General features: G+C 43.8%; 1 protein-coding gene across 8 annotated transcripts in view; it reads left to right on the top strand.

Moving 5' to 3' along the window:
• Window positions 1–23,249, top strand: part of FGGY (FGGY carbohydrate kinase domain containing) — a 133,050-nt gene extending 109,801 nt beyond the window's left edge. For all 8 annotated transcript variants that reach the window (XM_038143845.1, XM_038143844.1, XM_038143843.1 and 5 more), the window contains 2 exons: window positions 21,774–21,835; window positions 23,007–23,249. In XM_038143845.1, coding sequence (XP_037999773.1) covers window positions 21,774–21,835; window positions 23,007–23,088 — 144 coding nt within the window. In that variant the 3' untranslated portion in view covers window positions 23,089–23,249. The remainder of the gene's footprint in view (window positions 1–21,773; window positions 21,836–23,006) is intronic.
• The last annotated feature ends 335 nt before the right edge of the window (window positions 23,250–23,584 follow it).

The raw sequence follows: 23,584 nt of genomic DNA, 5'->3' as shown, positions 1-23,584 counted from the left end.
GTGAATGAAATAACCTTAACATTGCTGGCTTAGGTGGGTCAATTTATTGGTTCTAGCCATTCCTTTCATGCTGAGCAGCAGGATCCTGCTTTTCTATGGGATTGTTTCTATAGTAAAAATATAGTTTCCGGTTTAGCCAGCCAGCAATTCCTTCTCAGTAAAATGTTCAATAAATAAATGTCAAAGTTTCCAGTATATCCTCGTTACTCTGCCTCACTTGTACGTAATTGAAAATGGGAAGAAGGTGCTGTTTGATTTGGCAGTCATCCAGCTAATTTTTTTTTTTTTTTTTTTTTTGATAGCCCACTCTTTGGGACAGAGCTGTACACCAGGGAACAGGATTATTGCCTTATAAAACCCTGCAGCCCACTGACTGTTCCTTAATTGTGTATTAAAGCAATTAATAAAATTACCTGTATGGAACCAGATTACCAGATTTATTTTGGATATGCTGCATCACGTGGGGCATTGTTACTGGCCAGCATGGCAGGGAAGAAACCCTGATTTTCTAGAGTGCATTTTGTTGGTAACTCTGTAATCAGCTTTCTGTGAATATTTTTGGTGTGAAACACTGGACTAGAATTTAGAATCTCTGTGACTACAAGATTTTTCAGGTCTCAAATTAACTTTTAAGGGAGGTTTAGTCTTTCCTTTGTTGGTTTTGGTTGTTAGGCAAGTTGGTGGTATAGCCTGCAAAAAGATAGGGAAAAGCTTTTTCATTGTTTCTATAAAGCAGGTCATAGGTGCATGAAAATGAGCTGGATTCTATAGGAAGAGGTGTTAGGTAATTATCTCATGTGGATTAGCTGAATTGTTCAGCAGCTGAGCAGGTGAAGAACCCCTTGGGTCCAGTCTGCAGCCCTGGAAGCAGCCCCAGGAGCCCTGGGGCTTGTGGTCCCCTGGCTCAGAGTCTGTGGACTCTATGGTGGGAGCTGAAGTTAAGGTGGTGCAGGGAAATAATTCACTCACAACTCTGTGCCAACAGAGCCTGGAAGAGTTTTCTTTGTTCACTGCTTGGTTTTGCTTAATTTGATGGACATCTCCTCTCAGTTGGCTCAGGATGACGTTGGGTGGTAGAACAGAGAGAAAAATCAAATAACAAACCCCACAGGTAGCACAAGTGTTACAAAGATCAGCCAGGAAGAACATAGGATACACGGAGTGTTTGCCTTGTAACAATTAAAGTGTTACAGACAGTCATGAATGTAAAGAAGTTCCTGAGTACAATTAGTCCACAGCCTTGGTAAGGGACCAACTGGCAATGGGGAAGAGACAACATTTTCAGAAGAACACCCATAAATAGTACTGGGACATATTCAACTTTTGTGCTGACAGAACTGGAGGGGGTTAGGCCATTTCCATTTTTGGATCAGGCTGTTTCTGGTGTAATTTTGTTCCATTTATTTCAGTGGACATGCTGCAGTCGATGCTCTGATCCTCTATTCCTCTTCCAAAGCATCACCTGTCAGGCCATGGATTGAAATTCATGCAAGCGTCCCGTGATTTCCATATTTTCAAAAGCAAGGACTGAGTGGAAGATCAGGGAAGGGATAAGTTTTTCCTTAGAAATGGTAATAACTTGGGAAATCAAAAGAGGAAATAAAATGACTTCTCCCTGTTGAGTTCAGGAATGCTGCCTTCCCTCATCTCATTAAAAATGTAAAGCACTCTTGTTTTTGAGCAGGGTGAATTAGTAATTAAGTGCTATAATCAACTTGTGTAAACATAATATTGAAGGAGAACAGCAAATTAATCATTTCTTTGGCTTGCCTTACTTAATTAATGCACCTTTTAGCAAAGGCCTTGCTGCCACGTTGTTTTTTTTTTCTCTCGTTCCCTTAATCAGAGGATTTTGGAAAGGCAGAGGGAGGAGATGGTTTTTCTTAGGCACCATGATGTACACAAGGAGTGTGTTAAGGTGCTGTGACCTTGCCTTTGTTTTCAAGAACTCCAAATCTGCTCATACAGAGTTGGAGTCCAAGGTTTAGTGGAGACCATCCTCAGGCACAAAGCAAAAAGCTCCTGCTCTCCTAGGTAGGCATTGGTTGCTGGGACTTCTTCTTCTAAGAGACTTTGAGAACCAAACTATTTTATGGAAAATGTTCCATGACCATGGAGATTATTTACATCTAACCAAGCCTGGGCTCAGCGCAGCAACTTGGCAGTAGAACTCCATCCCTTTACCTCTTTCCTTGGTGTTTTGACACTGAAATATGGCTTTCCCTAGTTGAGAGTGGTTTTATTCCTTGTGTAATAAAGTTAGATCCAATATGGCATGCATGAAACCACCAAGATACTGGCAATGCCTCTGGCTTTTGTATAGAGTCAGCTGCCTCCTTACCAGAAATCTTGAGAGAAATATAGATGAGAGAGAGAGAAATGAAAAGGCAGTGATTTAATGGCCACTGTCCAGTTCCTTGTGGCCTGGTGTTTATGGTACAAAGAGTGCCTTTTTAGTTAGGATATTTTGGCCTTACTGTCAGAAGTCTTTGCAGTTGAGGGTAAAAAGCAGATGAATCACTACTACTCTTTTGCCCTAAGGATGATCCTTCTGTATTAAAGCTGAGGAATATAAATGCTGGTTTGTCTCTGCCAAGCACAGAATGAGCTTTCAATCAGTTTGAGAGTGTGACTTTTTTCACTTTCCAAGCCACAACAAGTATGTAGAAACCTTTCTACTTTCTTTCAGCTGACTCCAGTGGACAGCATTTCCATGTGGCTGGAGTTCCTCTCTTGGTGGGAGTTAAATCACACACACAAACACCACCGTGTAGAGATCACACAGCTGAGATGTGGCTGTAGCTGCTCGCACGATGCTTTCACAAAAGTGCTTAGAAAAGTACCCTCTGCCTTGTTGCTGTTTACTGACATGTGATACTGCTTGACATCTGTTGCCCTTCTCATTTGAGGTCTGTTTGCTTTACTAACTTTAACATTTCCACATTGCTGTGCTGCTGAAGTGCAGATACACAAATCTCCTTGCAGTCCCCAAGGTCCTTTTATGAGAAGCAGAGCTGCCATCATTTGATATCATCCTGCTGGCTGCCTTTTATACTGGAGTGGAGAGAAATAATTCTGTTGCTGTGAAATGTTCTTGGGGGAGTGCAATGTCTAGAGCTATATGTTGTCATACATTTGATGTATTATCAGATCAGTACATGCTGTGCGGTAGTGTTTAGTTCATTGTCACAGCAGATGATTTGTGGTTGGTTTATATCACTTAAAATTATTACAGGTAAAAACTTGTCTAAGTAAATGTCAAAGTTTGTCATAGCAGGTCACATAGCTGCTGCAGTGACAGATGATCTTGGTCCACAATCCTAATGCAGCATTCCCAGTTAATGCAAATCAGTGTTGCTCCAGGATTGCAGAGGAGTGACACCAGTTTACTCCAGTACCCCAGTCCAGCTCTGCAGTACATCATCTGACTTTCAAGTAGGCAAGAAGCTCAGCTGGAGACAGGCAGGACTGCCCATGTGCTGAAGTACTTTACTGGATCAGAGCCCAAACAGGAACCTGACCCAGTTCACTGGGAGATGACACATCTTGAGATGATAAAGGTGATTAGAGCTCTTGCAGTTGGTTTGTGTTATTGCTCCTTCAGGAACAAGTTGTGGATGCTACAGGTAGTGGGACACAAAGGCTGTGTCTTTTGTTAAATGCTGTCCTTTTTGTGGAAGCTCAGCGTGCTGCATTTGAAATGTCAGGCAGTACACAAATGTTCAGATTTGGAATTTCTCAGTAACTCTTTAATGACAGGGAAAGGCAGCTGCAGTGAGTGCGTGTGATATATCAGCTATAACAGAACTGCCCCTTTACAGGAGCTGAGTGTTTGGCACAGCTCTTCTAACACTGGAGGCAGCAGCCTCAGCAGCCCAGGACTTAGGGATGTGGCCTTGCTGCTGCTCTGAAAGCAGAAACAAGCATGAAATACCACACTAATGAAATAAACCATGGCCTTTCATTTGGGCACTGGTGGAAGGAGATGGGGCACCGTGTGTCAGGATATCAATGTGACTTCCCTGTTTATTAATTCTGGCTGAGACTGGTGATAAAGATTTTATTACCTATTTTTCATATTTATGAGGATGGACTGAAAAGGTAATTAAGACCTCTTGGAGGGAAGCATGACAAAAGAAATCTATTTAATCTGTCTTTATGCTGCAAGTGTAGCTGGCTTTGCACAGTGGCACAGCTCCACTGACTTCTCCCAAGTTCTGGTTCTTTCACACCCTGAATTACTGTGTTAGAAACAATCACATGTATGTGAATATAACCTTCTCTGTCTGTAGGATTAACACTTACATTGTCATGTCTTTCAGCTTTGTAAAAGCTCACATCAGCTGATGCTGGCAAAGAGTAAGATGTAGTGTTTTGTTAATCTGCACAAGTTGAGACTCTTTTTAAACCAATGGTGTTTTTCTCATCTGTCAGTAAGCCCAGGACCTGGCAAGCAGGAGAAAAAATGCTGCCTGGAATAGTGCAGCTTCTGCTGCTGCATATTTTTGTAACAAACCATGAAATGACCACAGTGGAGTTTGTCTAAGGAGATGTACAATTAGTTGATTTTTTTCAAGAAGAATAAGATTAAGATCTGCTTGTAGAAGTTTAATAATATCACAACCTTACAGTTTTTCCAGCTTGCTGACCTTGTCTTTTCTTGAGGAAAACCATAAATATGAAGAAACCATAAATGTGTCTTTGTAGGAGATAGATACTTTCTTAAAAGTGTACTGTGATCCTTCCCCTTTCTATTTTAGGGACCGATTTTATCCATGTGCTCAGAGACACAGCTGAAGTCATTTGGACCTTGGACTCCCCTTCTGTCTAGGCCATTTAGGCAGGGAAAAGTGTGATAGCAATATTTTATAGGAAGGATGAGGACAAAGGAGGGTACCATGGATCTTTTGTAACTGTCAGTAGCCAAGAAGGTCCTTTTCAGAGCGTGTCTTGCTTAAATGATGTTTGGGATGTCAAACAAGTTAAAGTCTCTGTGCCCTCACCTCTTCAGTAGCTGAGCAGAACAACCTTCAAGTTAGGCACTGGAGAATTGGAAACTCAATCTGGCTACATTGTGAGATTAATTTTCCATCTGGGATTTGCACTCTTGCTATGTCAGCACAGGGATCAGACTGTTCTGTGGCCAAGCACGAGCATGTGGAGTCACAGCACTGTCTGAAATGCTTGAATGTCTTTCACACTGAAGTTTGTGAAGGACATTATGATCACTTAGTTGGGATTTGGTGCCACTAGTTCAGACCACTAGGACGTACTTTTGCTACCCCGTATTTGAAAAAGTTTAATGTTTTATATATGCTGTTATCCTTGCTCCTAAAGGTGTCTAGAGGGGTTTGTTTCTTAACATTTTCTCTCTCTGTATAGTTTAACAAGATTGTTTACTATCTCAGAGTGTCCAATACATTTTATTATGGTTAACAGTAAAGACATTTTTCTTTATTCCCTTTCATATAATCACAGATCTGAAATGGTGAAGGAGAGATCCCATAACATCTATTAGAATGCAGCTGCTTTTTTAAGGTTTTGTCTTTCCTCAGAATTGGAATCCAATTCTCATTCTCTTTTCTTTATTCAATCATATGTTCTTGTTTCCTTGGTTTCTTAGATAAAGACATGTAACAACCATTCCCAACCCTTTCCTTCTTGTTTTGATACAACTTTTTACATGTCCTGTGCTTAAAGTTTCTGTGGCACATTTTGAAGTTGGGCAGTGGGATATAGAGAATCCATATGAAATTCCTTTGTGGCTCTGTTTTGTTTTTACTGGGACACGTGTCCACATAATGAGTAGCAAGACCATAATTGTCACTCTTGAGGGAAATAAAGGCAGAAAGGCTGACCACCAAGTGGGCATGGAAAAGCCTGACTTGCAGATTTTTGCACAAAGATATTTCTCCAGATGAGGCTCAAAAACATTGGAAGAGCACAAACAGGAGAGCTGCTGTGCCCATTTCTTGCTGTGCCTTATAAGTGCACAGCAAAAGCGAGTTGGGTTGTTGTCTTAGGAATGATTTATGGGGCATGTTCTCAATGTGTAGCATTCCTGGGAGCTGCATTCCTCTGAGCATCACTAACCCTCGGTACAGAAATACCTCCTGACCCATGCAGGGTCTGTTTGTGTGAGCACCTGCTGTCAGCTGCTGTTTGCCACGCAGCTTCCAGACAGTCCTTTGCCAGGTAGAGGTTTTAGGGAGGAGTGTGGGTGTGGGAGCTTTGTGGGAGCACAGTTTTTGGGCAAGGAACAGAGAAAAGTGATGTGACAATGGACTCCTCACTAATGAGGGATGGTTTGATCTGGCCATGTCACTTCTTTGGGAGCTTGGGAAGCACAGGGGACCCCTCGAGGGAGAACTCTCTGGAAAATAAACCAACTTCTAATCAATAGTTTTTCCTTTGAAGAGTCTCTGCATGACAGGTATGTATGGGAGGGCTGTACCATTGTCCATCCCAACCTCTCTTTCCCAAAACCGTGGGGTGATGATGATAACACATCACCTTTGAAAGGTGCCTTCATTGCCCAGCCCTGTAGCACAATCACCTTGGATGTATTCAGCAAAATACTGCTGAGTCTTGTAGCTTGCAGACTTCTTTTGCTTTCAAAATCTCTGGTAAGACTTAATTTTTGCCTAATTTTTCCCAGACTGGTGGTTTGCTATATGTTGTTGTGAAATCACCCCTTTCTGTTAACTTTAAGTAGTTTAGGTATTGGATCTTTAGACCAGAGTGAGGGAAGCAGCTCACGTGTCTTCCAGCAGATAAATGGGATGTGTGTTAGGCTCCTGGTTGGGAGCTGGCACTTAGCTTAGGTGTGGGAGGTGAGTAATGGCCCTAAAGATGCTAAGCTGTGTGAAGCCCTTCTGATAAATGGGGCCTTTTTGTGATGAGCTCTCCTCACGTTCCTGGGCTGGTTGGCATAAAAGCTTTGAGCACCCAAGCACATTACTCATTATTTACTGGTTGTGGTTGCAAGGTCATTTAATTTTGCAATAGTCCCATCTAAGGGATGATTCTTGCATTGCATGAAAGGGAGACTAAGCAAGATTCACTTTTTTTCATTTGCTTTGTATAACTTTGCCCCTGTAGATATTCAGCACATTTGCCATAAGACACAAAATGCCAAATGTGTGGCTTTCTGGACATGGACATTCCACTCATCCCAGAGGAGAATCAGGCGTGGAGAGAGAATAAAGATAAGGATGGGGCTTTTCTCTTTCAGCACTAAATCCCCATTAGCCACCATCTCCTTCTCTCTGCTCCCACTCTGATGTTGTTTATTCTTTCCTCTTGTATTTTTGCCTCTCGTTTGTGCTTCTCTTTTGTTTAGTAACTTTCACTTTTCCCATCTCTTGGTCTTCTTTCTTCTCCTCTTTCCTCCCAACTCTTTCCACATCTCATTCTCTTACGCATGTCCTCTTATAATGAAAAGCAAGGAATCAGGGATGGTTTGTGGCTCAGTCAGTGCTGATCCCTCACCTCAGGTCCTCTCTCAAGGCTTGCAGGACTTCAGTAAAGCCTCATGGCAATGCCCTCTGTTTTATGGGCACAGCATATGAACACTGACTGGGCTGTGCCAGTGTTCTTGGACTGGAAGAGGGAGATTTATGATGGCACTGATCACAGTGCTAAAATAAACTGTCCTTCCTCAGCCAGAGGAATAGGGGTTTGTAAATGCCAGCATTTTATACACAAACTGAAGGACAGGGCTGAGGGAGCTAGCTGCCCAGGTTAGCTGTTCAGGATCTGAGCATGGCAAGCCTTTAAAAGCAGAGAGCCAGAAGAAGTCATTTATATTAAAACAAACTCTGTCATGAGTCATTTGACTTCTTTTTCTCTTACACGCATAGTTTATGTCCCAGGCCTTCTAAGGCCCGGGTAACATCTGATACTCTTTAGGCTGAGCTGGCTTTAGTAGGAGTGGGATCCTGCTTCCACTTACCCTGTACCACTTAGAACTCTATTTAATTTGAGTCTTGTGTTTACAGGCTGTAACTGTTACTTATTTGTCATTTTTATGGTAATAAAAAGATTGTTTGTCTGTGATTCAGTCCTTGCTGTGCTGTTGAATAGGTCTGTGTCCTTCAGCAGCAGCAGAGGAAAAGAGGGGCTTTTGCTCTTGACCTCATTCATTTTTCTCATGCAGCTCCAGTCAGGTCAGCAGGCAAGAGGGGGTGCAGGTCCTTCCCATCCCTCCCAACCACTGTCTCAGTCTATTGATGTCAGCAGAGCATCACTCCACATTTTTCACACCATTTGCAATGACGTGAATGTGATTTTTCTTCCCTTCTCCTGCAAAAGAGCCAACACCAAAGTGTACCCTGTCTGCAAAATACAGCTTTCTCTCTTTTACCATTTTCCCTACTTTTTCATGCTCTCCTTTGTCTCATCCTTTCTGATCCCAGGTTTTTGTTTAAACATTTTTACCAGGTGCAAGAAACAGTTACTTGCAGGTAGGAGATGTGAAAGGTGTATGAATTCTTCAAGTCTTGTTCCCTGCCTATGCCAAGGCCTATAGAGATCTGAAAGAGGAAAATAAAGCACAGACAAAGGGCAGGAAAGCTTTGTCCTACTCCAAAGTTTACAGGGAAAGGCTTCAACCCCTTCCCATCCAGCTTCCCTGGGCAAGGATAACCCTCAAACCCCCCCTGCTAAAAGAGGCTGCACCTTAATTAAGAGCATGACTCTTGTTCCCTCTAGTGGCTAATTACACAGCATCTCTCACACCAGTGTCATTCCACTGCCTTCCTGCTTTCCTGCCCAATTTCCCTCCCCTGCACCCTTTTTTATATGTTTTGTAACTGTCTAAATGTCTCCAAATGATGGTATTTGCCATTCTTTGGATTGTGCCTCCAGAAAGCTGGAAATTCTCTCATGGATAGATGCAACACAGCCATAGGATTTAGGGCTGGAGAGGTTTTTGCTCCTGTTTCAGCCATGGTGGATTTTTCTGCAGCGTTACCAGGAAGGGTTAAGGAAAAAGGGCTTTTCTTGGTTTATCAGCATCCCTGCTCCTATTGTAATTCCTTAAGTATGAACAGATATGGATGTCCAGAACTGTTGGACACCTCAAATCCCAGGCTTGTTTCATGTCCTGGAGATAAGGAGTGAGTTGCCTGGCTTTCCAGATCAAACAAATACCCTGTAAAATGTAGTGTAGTGTTTCCTAAGGACACAGGAAAAATTCAGTGTTTGCCAAAGTAGTTGTTATTAACAGCCTGGTAATGGGAGGCACTCTGTGCTTGTTCAGATTGACACAAACTACTGCAGCAACAAGCTCTTCTGAGTATAAATAAAAGCAGAACTTTGCAATGAGAAAACAATCTGTGTAATTGAGAGGCAGAGTACATAGACTTTATTCCCACCTCAGCCACTGACTTTGTCTGTGACTTTGGCCAAGTTGTTTAGCTTTGTTCTTCTTCCTCCTGACTTGTGGAGCAGATTTAGTGATGTTTACAGAGGTGGGGTTTATTGTTGTATTAAAGTAATAGAACAAAAAGTGCGAAGAAAATCTATGATGATGCTAAAGGTGTTGCTCTGGTGGGTTAAAATAAGTCAGAATGGAAAGGCTGTAGATTGACAAGACAGTTACACATAATTGGAACATCTTTGGACTTCAGAATATTACTTTTGAAACTGCAGTTTGTTATTAATTTTCATTGCTATGTATATAATATGGAAAATGGCTTATATACTGTGGCATATGCAAACAACTCTGATGTTTGTATCAAGTTTTAGTATTTACAGCATTCAGAACATTTAAAGATTGTGTTGTACATCTGCACAAAAATGCACTTCATATGCAGAATTCTTGTTTTTAGAGAATATTTGGGAAGGAGTGGGAGACCACATCCTTTAAAGCACAAATTCACTCAGGGTTTGGATTGGCAATTTCTTAGGAACAGCAAAGGCTAACTCCAGATCAGCATTTTCATTCCCAGCCTGAAGCTTTAGGTGTCTAATGCTGTGCCCAACACATAACTGAGGTGCTCCTCTTGCTCAGGGTTGAACCCTTCTAAACTGCAGTTGTAGACATTTCTGGAGACTTCTGAAAATCAGATGTTGCCCTTTTTTGACTGCAGTGGGACTAGGATTAGCAGAAACAACAGATGCATCTTGCGTTGCTGAGTGTTTTCTGGGGTACATCTGAAACTGATTTGTGACAGGCCAGTAACCCAATGAGAGTAATGTAAAACACCCAACGGGGTAAGACCTCCTCCTTAGAACTGTATCCATTTTCTTGCATGCCTGGGTTGCATTTTTTTAAATTAAGTTACTGAGTTGTAGAATGACCCACATTCCTTTTATTCCTGTAAAACCAGAATGACTGACAGCTTTTAATTGCACATGCTCCTACTGTTTGTTGGGAGGGGAGGGGGCAGGATGGGATCCTACCAAATGTTTGAAATATTGTGAATAAAGAAAAGATTGTTGAGCATGAAAAAATGACTTCTTATCAAGGATTTAGTTAGATATGTTGCTGATCCTGTCTGTTTTTATATAGATCTTCACTAATTCTTCCAATGTCAATAACCAAGCCAGAGCAGAACAATGGATAAGTGTGTTTAGAAAGGTGTGCAGTAAAATTCAGACTTGCATCAGATAAAAGTAATTTAATATCTTTCCCTCCCTTCTAGACTCGTCACAGCCAAAGAAATACCTTTGAACAAAAAGTAGTTTTTTTTTTTCCAGATTTGCTGCATGAAGCAATTTCCAAAGTTCAGAATTGCTGCTAATGGAAAAGCGAAACAAATCTGGGATTTTGAGCTGGTGGAGTGTTCGTGCAAGTGATTAGGCTGTACAAAAGGAGCATTCATCTTGAAATGACAGATAAGTGCTAAGGACAGGACTGAAAACTGTAAATATGTTAGCACTTTAAGCGAGAGCACAGCTTCAGCACTTGTGAGACTCATCAGCTGCTGTAAACAATATGGATCTTTGAGCTGATCTCTGCCGAGATCTCAGCACATCAGATAATGATAGAGTTGTTCATTTTTGCTTCTTCTGTTTTGTTTTTTTTTTTTTTTTCTTTCAGAAAGTACTTTCTGCAGAGAACAGGCCTGTGGTGCTGCCAGCACCTCCTTCCTGGAGCAGCCTCTGTGGGGAGCAAAGGACAGGGCTGGGCTCTGTCTCTCCCCAGTTCTGCTCCACTCAGGAGCAGAATGTGCAGCTGCACTGCCACTCTCCTTGCAGGGCTGTGCCCCCACCCATAGCTGGGGAAGGCTCTTTGAGCTCCTCCAGCCCCAATTCACAGTCAGGACACTTCTCCAAGTGGGATTTTAAAAGGAAGCATTCAGGTGGTGGCAGCAGTTTCTCCTGCGGGGCTTTGCAAAGGGTTATCAGTGACTGAGCTGTGACAATGGAGCATTTAATGTTGGGAAAACTGCATACAATAGAAATTATTTTGAAACCAGTAAATCCCCTTTGCAGAGGACATGATAAAAAGCTGGCAGCTCACCATAGCTCCCAACCCTCACTGAGGTTCTGCTCAGTGACCTACAAGTGAAAAGCTTCATGAACCATTTGGGCCTCTGCTATTCATCTCTTTTCCCAGCTTGCTGTCTTTCAGCAGGAATTGGCTCAGTTCTTAGGATCAGCTGAATGGTGAAGCACAAAGTGGTTTTTCTTCAGTTGTGTCCCCCATTGGCCAGATTTTCCTCCTGAGTGTTTGGTATTAATCTCGTGGTGTCAGTGATTCTCATGGAATATGTGAGGAACTGAGGTGCTTCGCAGGATCACGGAATATTCTGAGTTGCATGGACTCACAGGGATGATCAAGTCCATCAAGTGAAGGGCCCCCAAGTGGGGATCAAACTCACACTTTTGGCATTATCAGCACCATGTTCTGACCAGCTGAGCTGATCTCAGGGCCTGTGTGACTTAAAATTCAGGAGCCAATGAATCCAGTGACTACAGTCATGGAAGGTGTGCTGGGAAGAGCATTCCCCCATATGCACTTCAGGAGCAGTGGGTTCGGAATTTCTCACTGAAGTGGCTGTGAAGGGGTAAGGCTTGCTTGGAAGTAGGAGCCACAAGGTTCAGCTCACTGGGGGCTTCTTAAAAAGCTGGGAAAATAGGATGAGATAGCAAAGTAAAAGTTGGAATGGTGTCTGGCCGGGTGTTGTAAGGTGAGAACATCCCTCTGGAAGGATTTGGTGTTGTTTGCCTTTCGTGGAGATAAAAAGGAGAGCTTCCAAACCAGCTCCCCAGGCTTCCCACCTGGCCAAAACTTGGAGACGGGAAGGTGGAGACTGTCCTGGGTGCTCTTCTCTGTGGGATCTCAGCTTTCAGGATGGGGCTATGTTGGAGCTCAGGCTATGCCTAGCCCAGCTCTGGTGCCACTGGTGCCTCACTCCCACAGCAAATGCCCTTCTAATTCCAACTGGGGTGCTTGCAGACAGAACCAGCCTTTGTTTTGGGCACAGGCAATTATAAAATGTGCTCTTTTTCTATTTGCCAAATGAATACAAATGCTTTCTTAGAACATCTGCTAAGGGAAAAGATGCCTGAGATACCTTTAAAACTCCTGCTGGCAGTGCTGGGTGACAGGTTTGGATTTGCTCAGTAACAGAGGCTATTGAATATTACTGTAATCAAAGGCTCTTTCTGGCTCTGGGGCAGGTGTGAATAAATAGTTCTTGGGTTTGTATACAAAAACATCAGGCAGAGTGGTGATGAGGGCAACCTGACATTTGCCAATAAGAATAGTTTATTCCAAATTAATTTGTTCAAGTCGGTGCCTACAGGTTTTCTGTGGAATAAATGTGATTGCAATGCACAGGCATTGTGCACATAAAGAGATGCCTGCTGACAGAGAAGCTTTAGTGCTAAAGGGAACTGTATTTACCATTTCCCTGTGGTCTCCAAAAGACATACGAGCCAAAGTTTGGAGGAGCAGGGGGAGCAGAGCACCTCTTCTGGTGTGACTCTTGCAGTTTCCTCCTATGAAACTCTCTCAGTTCTGTGTCCATGGGAATTCCACAGCTCAGACTGAGCCTCTCCCTTGCTGCTATTAGAGCACATTTGGCAATTGACTGGCCATCCCATCCTCAGACCAGGCTTCCCAGGTTTTTAAGGAATCCTTCACAAAATAAAATTGTTTAGCAATTTGTATCCAGCATTTAAAGTGCTTTTTTTTAGAAAGAGCACTCTTGGAGGACAGTTGTAGTGGCAGAAGACAAATGAGAGCAGTAGCTTCTCATCCCTGGCTGATTGTCAGATCTGGAGGGGAAAGGATGCTCAGTTTTAAATAAAACAGGACAGTATCATCAGCTGATCACAGAATCATAGAACAGTTTGGGTTGGAAGAGACCTTTAAAGGTCATCTAGTCCACCCCCCTGCAATGATGAGTGTGCTTTGCTTCAGCTTCACTCAGTTCACTTGCTGCTAGCCTTTAATTTGGGAGAGAAAAATACTTTCTGGAGCAGTGTGCTGGAAAAGGTTGCTGACCCCTTGTCTGTAGCAATCATGGCAAGGAAGCCAAATGCCTTGTGCCATGGACAGCTGCCTTCTCTGTGCTGTGCTAAACTCCCAAAAGATTTCTATTTTTTTCTTCAAGGATTTATTCTCTGTTCACCACTCGTTGGAGATCTCTGTACCTCTTAAATGATATTGTATTTTTTGTTGGACATGGGATATCTGTAAGGTTACTAAAAGGTTCTCTCTATATTTTAATGCAGTTTTACTCTCTCTTTTAACATCTCAACCTTCTACTGGCTTACAGTAGTGAAAGACTTTTTCTAAAGGTCTCTTGTTTTTTATGAGCCCCTGTCCAGGGTAATTTCCCAAATGCAGTCCAGATTGGGTAAAACGTAAGCATATTTCTTAGGTACAGTGATTTTTCTTTTAATAGTAAACCACACATCAGATGAACCAGTTAAAAAATATCCCAAATCAAAACTCACAGCAGGGTTTTTCCTCATTAACCTCAGGTAGATACTGGAGCATGGCAAAGAATATATTTGAAAGATAAGAGGGAAAGGAAAAGGGAAGGGGAAAGGAGAAGGGAAGGGAAGGGGAAAGGAAAAGGGAAGGGAAAAGGGAAGGGGAAGGGGAAGGGGAAAGGAAAGGAAAGGAAAGGAAAGGAAAGGAAAGGAAAGGAAAGGAAAGGAAAGGAAAGGAAAGGAAAGGAAAGGAAAGGAAAGGAAAGGAAAGGAAAGGAAAGGAAAGGAAAGGAAAGGAAAGGAAAGGAAAGGAAAGGAAAGGAAAGGAAAGGAAAGGAAAGGAAAGGAAAGGAAAGGAAATCTCCTCAGCCAGTGTTGGAAAGAGGGAAAGAATAAATAGATGAAGAAGAGTGAAATATTGCAAATAGTTTTGCTTTCTTGATAGAGTAACCCTAAAGCAAAGTACAGGCAGAAGTTGGTTTTATGACAATCCCAGCTAGGTACCCCAAAAATGCTGAAACTGCCCAAAGTGGGGAAATGAACAGAGAGACGTGTGTGGATTAATTAGATTGAAAAAATGTTTTGACAGCATAAGTGAACATATGGAATGAATTGTGAGAACCTGATCCAGTTCCCCATGTGTAAATGATGCCTTAGCCATAGCTCATAAAGCAAATACAGATGCAAAAAAAAAAAAAAAAAAAAGGGGAAAAAAGCCCCTTTCCTATGCCCTCCCCCCAGTAAAGCCCAGTCTGTTGCCAGATGGCAAATAAAAGTTTGAACTTGGGGACTAAATGTGAGGAAAGCTGAATGTTCATTATGGATGTTGAAAGAAATCAGCCAAATAAATCTGAATTTTGCACCTTGGAGGAAGTGGTGCAGCTCAGCTAAATATTGAGTGGAGTGTCCAGCTGAGTGTCAGGATCCCCTGGGCTGGATCTTCAGTGTCTCTGTTTTACCCTCCCTGGACTAAATCAGAATTGTGGAGTGGTTTGGGCAGGGACATCTCTCACTCTCCCAGGCTGCTCTAAGCTGTGTTCCAGCTGGCCTTGGGCACTTCCAGGGGTCCAGGGGCAGCCACAGCTTCTCTGGACACCCTGTGCCAGGGCCTGCCCACCCTTGCAGGGAGGGATTGCTTTGTGCCCAGCTCGGTTCTTGGTGTCTATGTCCATGTGGAATCACACACCTTCCCTGACTGCCCCAAAGGCTTTACCACCTAAAATTGAGCATAGAAGCATTGGGACACATGCTGCAGGCAAAGGGTGAGGAGGGAGCCAGAGAAGCAAAGCAATGTGTTGCAGGTTATGGAGAGGAGCATCCCCTGGATTCGTTTGCTCCATCCCCAGGAAGGATGGGTAGGGAGAGGGTGGATTGAGCAGTGCCCAGCATCAGGAACTGGTGGAGGAATTTGCTCTCCTGACTCCCAGCTGAGCTTGTGTTCTGTTAAACACAGCTGCCTATGTCAGCATCACATTTCCAAGCCTAAAAACTGTGTTAAATCAAGATATTTTCATGTGGTTTCAATGGACAGACCTTCTTAGTCTGTTTTAACAGCGACGCTGTGCGTGGTTAAATTTATTCCACCTCAGAAGGGGGTGAGGGAGATGTGCTGCCAGTGCCAGTTGGTGCTGGAGTCAGGAGCCCATTCCTGCTGTGCCATCAGCACCATGGCATGGGCTGGGACCTTCACACACAGCCACTGAAGGGAACAGTCCCTTCATGGAGACGCTGCACAGGCTCCTGTCAGGGGAAGAGCAGCTAAGCCCTGCCCCAGACTGCTTGGGTGGTGCTCACAGACTTGATTCATGGCACCCAGTGCCAGCAGTCTGTGAAGCTGAAACAGGAGCTGAGCACTTGGGCTCTTTCCATTGCCCAGGGAAGCTGAAACCCCTGCTAAGCTGTCAGGTTTGTGTCCAAGCAGCTTTGGGCATGAAGAGGTGCCAGCAGCAGAGTTCTCACAAAGCAAACTGCTTAATTATTTGCTAGTCAGAGGCAACTTGGGGGAGTGCAGACTCAAATCAACAACTAACCAACCTATATTTAGTAGCAGAGTGGCTGGAGCTTAGACCCAAACATAGTTTTCAGCTGATAGATGATGTGGCAATCAGAGCTGACCCTCATCCCATTCTAAATTTGGGCTGTGGAATAAGTAATTAATATCATGGCTGGCATGGCAAGGCACCCTTCCAGCAGCTGCCCTGCCACTACTGCCCCTCTTAGGGCTGTGCCTGTGGCGGGCCAGCCTGACTGGGCTCTGGGACACCACACTGGATGACCACAGCCTGGCTGGCACTGTGGAGACCCTGAGGGAGAGGCAAAGTTGGTGCTCTGGAGGCAAAAGTGATCCTGTGGCTTACCTGTGCTTGTCTGCTGCTGTGAGAGCTCTTTTCCATTTGTTCTGGTACTAAAGGAGTGACAATTTTGTCTGGTGGTGCAGGACAGATCGGGTGATCCATGCTTCAGTGGGATGTGGAAGATGCAGGAGGGCTGGGAGCTCTGTGTGGCACCCACAGTGCAGAACTGGGGACACACCTTGAGCGTGCAAACTCTGTGCCCCAGCCAAACCAAACTGGGGAAATGGCCCAGCCCACTGCAGAGAGATGTAACTGAAAATTAAAATAATAAATTACATGTCCCAGATAACCCCAGAAATCTCTTGAAACTTCTGGAATTTGATTCAGTGCTGGAACCAGAAATGCACCTTGTCTCAGTGCTCAGGATCCATCCAGTTGGCCTCTGTCAACTCCAGTTGGGTGGTTGAAGGGAAGAATAATGTTGGGCTTCTTTTGAGCTGCCTCAGTGTAACAAACAAATGCATAAAATATTCCTTTAAGAAGGGCCACATATGGACAGAGAGATTCCAAAGGCCAGTGACTTTTCCTGGAAGACAGACTCAAGTCCTGAGCTGGTCCTGCTCAAGACAGACTCAAGTCCTGAGCTGGTGTCCTGCTTGCCAGCCCTCCATTCTTCCATCCTCTTCTCCCTCCTCCTCTGTATCTCATGCGCACAGACAGACAGAAACTCTTCCTCTCTCTCTTTCTGAGGTTTGATACAGGCACAGAAATCAATGTTGGATCAGAGCAAAAGGAAAACACAAACTTGTGTGAAATTTTCCACCTTTTCACTAAATGAATCAAAGCCAAATTTTCACACTTTGGTCTTAGGTGTGAATTTTTTGCTCAGCTCTAATATTTATCCATAATGTGTTTTAAAACTTGGCTCATTCCATCTAGAAACCCACAGAGAATTGAGTTACAGATTCTGGGCTTTGTGCACGCTGCCAAGATCTGCCCCTATAACTCAAACAAATTTGGGGGGGGGCGTAAAAACCACTAGAAAAATATTATGTATGGTCCATCACATGCTTTCTTCATGCAGTCATATACCACTAAAAAGTAATGTTCTGCAGAAAGACATTCATGTACCTCCTGTAAACACAGATAAGATGAATTTTGAATCTCCAAAGCAATCCCTAAATAAAAGCCTAGAAGGAAATAGCAGCATTGCTTAAAATTCTTACAGAAGTTTAAAAGTATTTCTTCAACATCAGCATTTCAAGAAATCTATTTATGCCCCTCAAATCCAAATATATCTGTCACTGAACTTCTTAAAATGATGCTAAAGACATCTGTTAGCTGAGTTTGTGTGTGTGGAATAGAGATGAGTGAGAGAGAGGTTCTTCACTGCTGCAGAACAAGTGAAATTATTACACACAACATTATTTGTTTTATTTGTTGTGAGGACTAGAAGGGTAAGGAATGTCACTCTGATAGTTTGAAGGTTAACACCTTCTGAATCCTAAAATCAGGACAGTTTTGGTGGGAAGAATGTTCCTACATTTCAGTCTTGTGAATGGGGCAACTTTGACATTATTTTCCTCCTGCTGCTGGATCAGGAAACTGAAAAAAACAGGAACACTGAAACAGGAAAACTGAACAGAAACACTGGAGAGGTGAGGCTGGCCTGAGTGTGAGCATCAGATCCCCCAGCTTGGTGCTTTGTGCAGCCACGTGCTTTCAGCCACTGAAATGGTACCGGAGAACTTGAAATGATCTGTGGTTGTTTTGTTGTTAATAATTACCTTAGGTTAAAGTCCAAGCATTTCTTGGGATTACCAAAATGACTGAGTGATGAGAACACAGCTGGGAAGTTGCATTTGTGCACAGATGCCTTATCCATTTAACTTTGGATAAAATTTTTTAAGTCTCAAAATAAAGAAAAATCCCAATTGGGATTTTGTTACTTGACTTTCTGAACTAAGGCTGGTGTCCCTAAATCTGATTTCTCACACTTTAAGGCTCACATCCCATTAATTTTCAGTACGACTCAACCTCATCAGTCCTTGAGTCACAGCTGAAAATCAGACTTGGGGACTATTCTAGGTTGGGCTTAATGATCTCCAAGGTCTCTTCCAGCCTAGTTGATTCTGTGATTCTATCCACAGGTGGGTTTCTCTGGCCTCCCTGTGCAGTCCCAAGGGACGTGGGCTTCTCCTGTGGGATGTGCTGGGTTTTGTGAGGCAGCTCTTGAGGATCCCAAGGGTAGGAAATCAGAGAAGATGGGTCTCAGCCTGAAGCTCTTCCCTGTGTGCACCTCCTGTGGCTCCTGTGCCAGGCTGATGGGCTTCTCCTGCTGCCTCCTCCTACACAGGGTTAAAAACCTTTTCCTTCCCATTATTGAAGGGGCGATGGTTGAAATTTCCAGCTTTAAGATGTTGTGTGAAAGTTGGGCTTCCCTAGGAGACAGGATTTGCCCTGGATTCCAGTAGGGTTTCCCTTGAAGATCCACTGCCTGTTGGGGCTGCCCTGGATTCCTCAGCTGGGCAAGGGATGGATCCCCAGCCCCAGATGATGCTGGAGAGTGGAATTCAGCCACCAGGACCGAGCAGATTTGAGTGGCTGCTGACCTTCCCAGCAGCAAAATGGCACCTTGTCCTGAGATCTTGGTGGGCCTTGGGGAGTTTGGTTCCCTGTCCCTTCCCAGGCAGGGATAACCCCTCTGGGCTGGGTCTCTCCATGGAGAGCAGAGTGTTTACTGGCTTGTATCTGTCTCAGCGTTGACACTCCAACAAAAGGTTAGAAATCATGAATGCATCCCTTTATTTCTGCTCCACAGTGCCTCTCTTTTTTTTCTGTGTAAACCCTTCACTTGCCTCTTGCCCAGCCTTTAGAAACGATGATCAAATGCGAACTTTCAGGGTTTATTTATAGCATAGCCTTTATAGAAAGAGAGAAAAGAAATGATTAAAAAGCAATTTTACAAAATATTTTGTTTTAAGAGAGAATTCATTGTGTTTTAAATCACTGTATTCATTGTACTGTCTAGACTGGCAAACAAAGAAGATAGAGCGTCATTCAAATTAAGATTGTGAAATCCTTGGTGACTGGAATTATGGATTTGGATGTCAACCCTCAAACAAACTATTTCTGAACAGCAGTATTATCACTTTGCTATATTTAAGGCTTTGTTGGAGACAGAGCAGTGCACAAGGTTGATCCGATTCAGTAATGCAATTCTAATGTTCCTTTGTTTCCCGTGTCATTATAAATTCATATTTTCAATGTTCTGTTCCTCTTTGTCCCCAGAAAATTGTTGAAAAGACTCTCCTCTGGGAGTAAAGTTTTTTTGTTCAAGCTAACAATGACCAAACTGACTTTAAAACACAGAAATACACACAACTAAAATGTGAATAGAGAGAGAGAATTAATTTAGGATATTTTGAGCAACACAGAATGAGTGAGTTGTTGAAAATTGCTGGCTGTGTATTTTTTTGCCATGCTATTCCATAGACCCATGGTAGTTGCTGTGAGACTTTAATGCTGTGGATTCTCAAAGGTCTGTGTATTTTCAGTAGATTTAAAAACACCAAAGTATTTTAGAGGATAAACTGAAAAACTGATAAACTTGGAAGTCTTCCTCCTTAGCTCAGGGTGGATGATGGGGGTCCAGCAGAAGAGAAGCAGCATTTTCTGGAAGCTGTGAGAGTGCAGCAGAACACGAGGGTGTGGAGCACCCGTGTCACAGGCAGAAGATAGCCTGGGAGTGGTGCTGTGTCCAGGTCCTGAGTGTGCACAGACAGGGGAATGCAAAGTATGGCCCTCCCTTTCATTTTTGTTGCACCTGTGATAAAAAATGGATTTGCCTGTATAGACACTTCAGATGTTATGGGTTTATTTTCGTGCAGTGTCTCCAGGGCAGTTCAAAAGGAGGTGTAAAGCAGGGAGCAGAAAGGAAGGTGACTCTTCCATTAGTGAGAGAGTGTTTCAGGGGGCTTTGTTTTCCCTAAGGCACAATGGAAAAGCAGTAGCCATTGTACCAGAGGGAATTGGCTTCTACTTTGAGTTGCCTTTTTTTTTTTTTTTTTTCTGTGTGTTCATTCATTTTTTGGATAGTCTGTAAATCCAGCTGGCCGTGTAAGGGACTGACTATTGTAAACAGGGACAATGCTTGAGCATTGTCAGCGTCACCTGTTAAAGGCCAGGGAATAAAATGCCCATTTCTCTTACTGGGAAGGATATCAGCCTTTCCATGGCAGTATTTTAATCTGGCTGCTGTGCAGAGTCTCAGTGCCAGCAGGCTCACATGTCCCAGGCAAAAGAACACACTATCTCTCTGTAAGTGTCATTTCAAGGGTGTTTCTTGGGGAATCGAAGTACAATCAGCCTCTGCACGTATGAAGGAGAATGGGCATATGAGAGCACAGAAATATTTCCTGCTGCTGTATCAGCACCCTTAGCAGAGTGGAGTCCTGACTGCACACCTGGCAATGCTTTTGCCTTTGGTAGAGCCTGCCCTGGGCCAGTGACACTGCACTGACATTGCTCTTCCACGTTATGAAGTTCTGTGAAATCATTTGCTGTCAAGTGCTGGATTAGTGGAAAGCACAGATTTCACTAGGGCAGGTATTCCAGCCTGTAAAATCATCCAAACCTTTTAAAAATCCAGCTGTAGCAGCTGGCAGGAAGGTTCCAGCAGCAGCACAGGCTGCCTGTTCTCCAGGGTCATCCTCATTCTTAGGCACTGCATTAAAACAGGTTCAGGGTCCTGCTTAGAAACTCTGAACCCTGATTTAGTCACACACTGACTCTTGAGTCCTGACCTTTAATGGTTTTAACATTCTCCCATCTAGAAGCTGTTGCTCTGATTCTCCTTGTGAAGTCACGGAGTGTCTGCTGCCTCTGCTGTATCCTGAGAGCTCAGGCCTCTTAACTTGGGTGATTCTCATTCCCGTGGGATTGCTTGGGAGAATCCACGGAAAATCAGAATCTCACAGAGATCAGAAAAGGAACCAAATTACTCATCCCTCTCCCTTCCACACATGACTGTCCCAGAGACTCCTTCTGCAGGGGATTCTGTGAGCTCTGACTTTGTTTTGGCCAAAAGCAGAGCAGGATCAGAGTTTGCCTCTTACACCTTTGTGCTGGAATGTGAGGGCAGCTGGGAGCTGCAGAACAGACCTTTCCAGGTTACCTTCAGCTTGTAGAGCACCCCTGAGTCCTCCCTTGCTGCAGGGAACCGATACTTTCAGAATATGATTACAGGATCTCAAGTACAGTATCATTTTATTTGAGAACCCTCCCCTCCAGGGATGCAGTGTTTAACATTTCCTTTGGTTAGAGTAAATAATAAAAGATAACTCTGTTCTGCCTGGGACTCCCAGTGAGAGAGAGGAACAGATTTTGGTTACTGAGGGTCTGCAGAGCTTTGTTCTCTTGACTACTTTATAATGGGATTGAACATATTTGCTGCCATCTGGCCTGTTCAGCCGAAACAAAATACATCACTAATGTTCCAATTGGTTTTGAAACATCTTGTTCTTGTCAAAAAGTATTTTAAATCAAAACAGGCTTTTCCAGTTGGTGTGTATCTTTTCCTAGGAGGCCATGGCGAAAATGGGGAAAATTGGAAAAGTTGTGCAGCCCAACCACGAGCATAAAAGGTAACGCTGGCCCTGGTGTGTTCCACTGGGAGAGTTCAAGGGAGATAAAGTTGGGGTCTGGAGATGAGGTTGGGTGTGTCTCCTCCCAGCCCTGCTCGACTGCAGTAGTGCTTAGCATACAGATACTTTAGGAATCACAGTATATTATATTTTTAAGAATTGTTCCTACTGTATTTCTAAGGATTATTTCTATTAATTTTTAAAGCTTGATTATTTAGATTCTATTTTAAGGATTAGTAATATTACATTTTAAAGGATGATTTCCGTCGGTTTCTAAGGGTTATCTTCTATTTCAATGGATTCTCGGGGTTAATTTGCGTCCCATTTTTGAGGGCTCCGGATTCCGCGGGCGGCGGCGCGCGGGCTCCCCCTGGCGGCGGGTCCGGGCTGAGGGGACCCGGGCGGGACACGGCGGCGGCTCGCGGCCTGTGCCCGGCTCTGGGCCCCGCAGCACGGGACTCACTCTGAGGGGCCGCAGCCTGTCCAGGGGAAGGGCTGGAGCCCAGGAGGGGCTGAGGGAGCTGCGAAGGGGCTCAGCCTGGAGAAAAGGAGGCTCAGGGGGGCCCTTGTGGCTCCGCACAACTCCCTGACAGGAGGGGACAACTAGGGGAGTCGGGGTCTGCTCCCAAAACAAGAGACAGGACAAGAGGAAACGGCCTCAAACTGTGCCAAGAAAAGTTTAGATTGGATATTTGGGAAAATTTCTTCATGGAAAGAGTTGTCCAGCCCTGGCACAGCTGTCCAGGGCAGTCCCCATCCCTGGAGGGGTTTAAAAGCCCTGTGGATGTGGCATTTGGGGACACAGGGTAGTGGCAGCCTTGGCAGTGCTGGGGGAATGGTTGGACTCGGTGATTTTGGAGGATTTTTGCCACCTGAATGAATTCCGTGAAGCTCTGGTGTCTCCTCACTCTCACGACAGAGGACTCTGGGGAAAGCTGTCTGAGAAGCCGAGCTGGCTGTAGGGAAATGAAAGGTGGAACTGCATCTGGAAGTCACAGCTTGGGTGGAAGCTGCCCCAGCAGCGCACAGGGAGGGCTCTGACCCCAGCAGCAGCTCTACCTAGGAAAGAGTAAAGTGTCTTTAATGCTAAGAGAAGCAAGTAAACATATATATTGCAAGGGATTTAAATCTCCAAATCTCAGGCTTTGCTGACATTAGCTTTCTTACACAGATTTTATGACAAGAAATACGAAGTATTTTTGAAGCTTGTGGAGCACCAGAGAGAGTATCGCTCCATCATGAACAGCTTGTGATCCAGAGGCTTGGGAGCTGGGAACAGCAGGCAAATTGCCAGGCATGTGTGATGCGGGTAATTTCTTCTTACTGTACTGTCCATGTTAAAAATATCCTTTGATCATTTAAAGTATACATTTTAATTTTAATGAGAAATAAAATGCAGTCACTTTACTCTGAAGCACTGGGTATTTTCTGTCAATAATTCCTGCACACAGGGACAAGGAATATTCATTTGTTCCACTCAAGAGAACACAAGACAACCCGTTGCAGGTACCCCAGTGCCAGTATTTGGACTGGCAGGAATAGCACGAGGAATAACATGATTCACTCAGATGGACTTGAGTCCATGGAGTCAATATTCACATAGATGGACTTTACACACTTAACTTGAGAGAAATTCCTTCTTTAGTATTGGCCTAGGCTGCAATTCCCAGTTAAATGCAAGCAGGAGTCACGCAATAACAAAATTACGCTTGGGTTATTTGAAAAATAATAGTTTCTGGCTTTTTTTTA

This window comes from Motacilla alba, chromosome 8, assembly GCF_015832195.1.
Source record: "Motacilla alba alba isolate MOTALB_02 chromosome 8, Motacilla_alba_V1.0_pri, whole genome shotgun sequence".
NCBI classification, from domain to species: Eukaryota; Metazoa; Chordata; class Aves; order Passeriformes; family Motacillidae; genus Motacilla; species Motacilla alba.
Note: the sequence above shows the minus strand (reverse complement) of the source record. Positions and strands in the feature narration are given on the sequence as shown.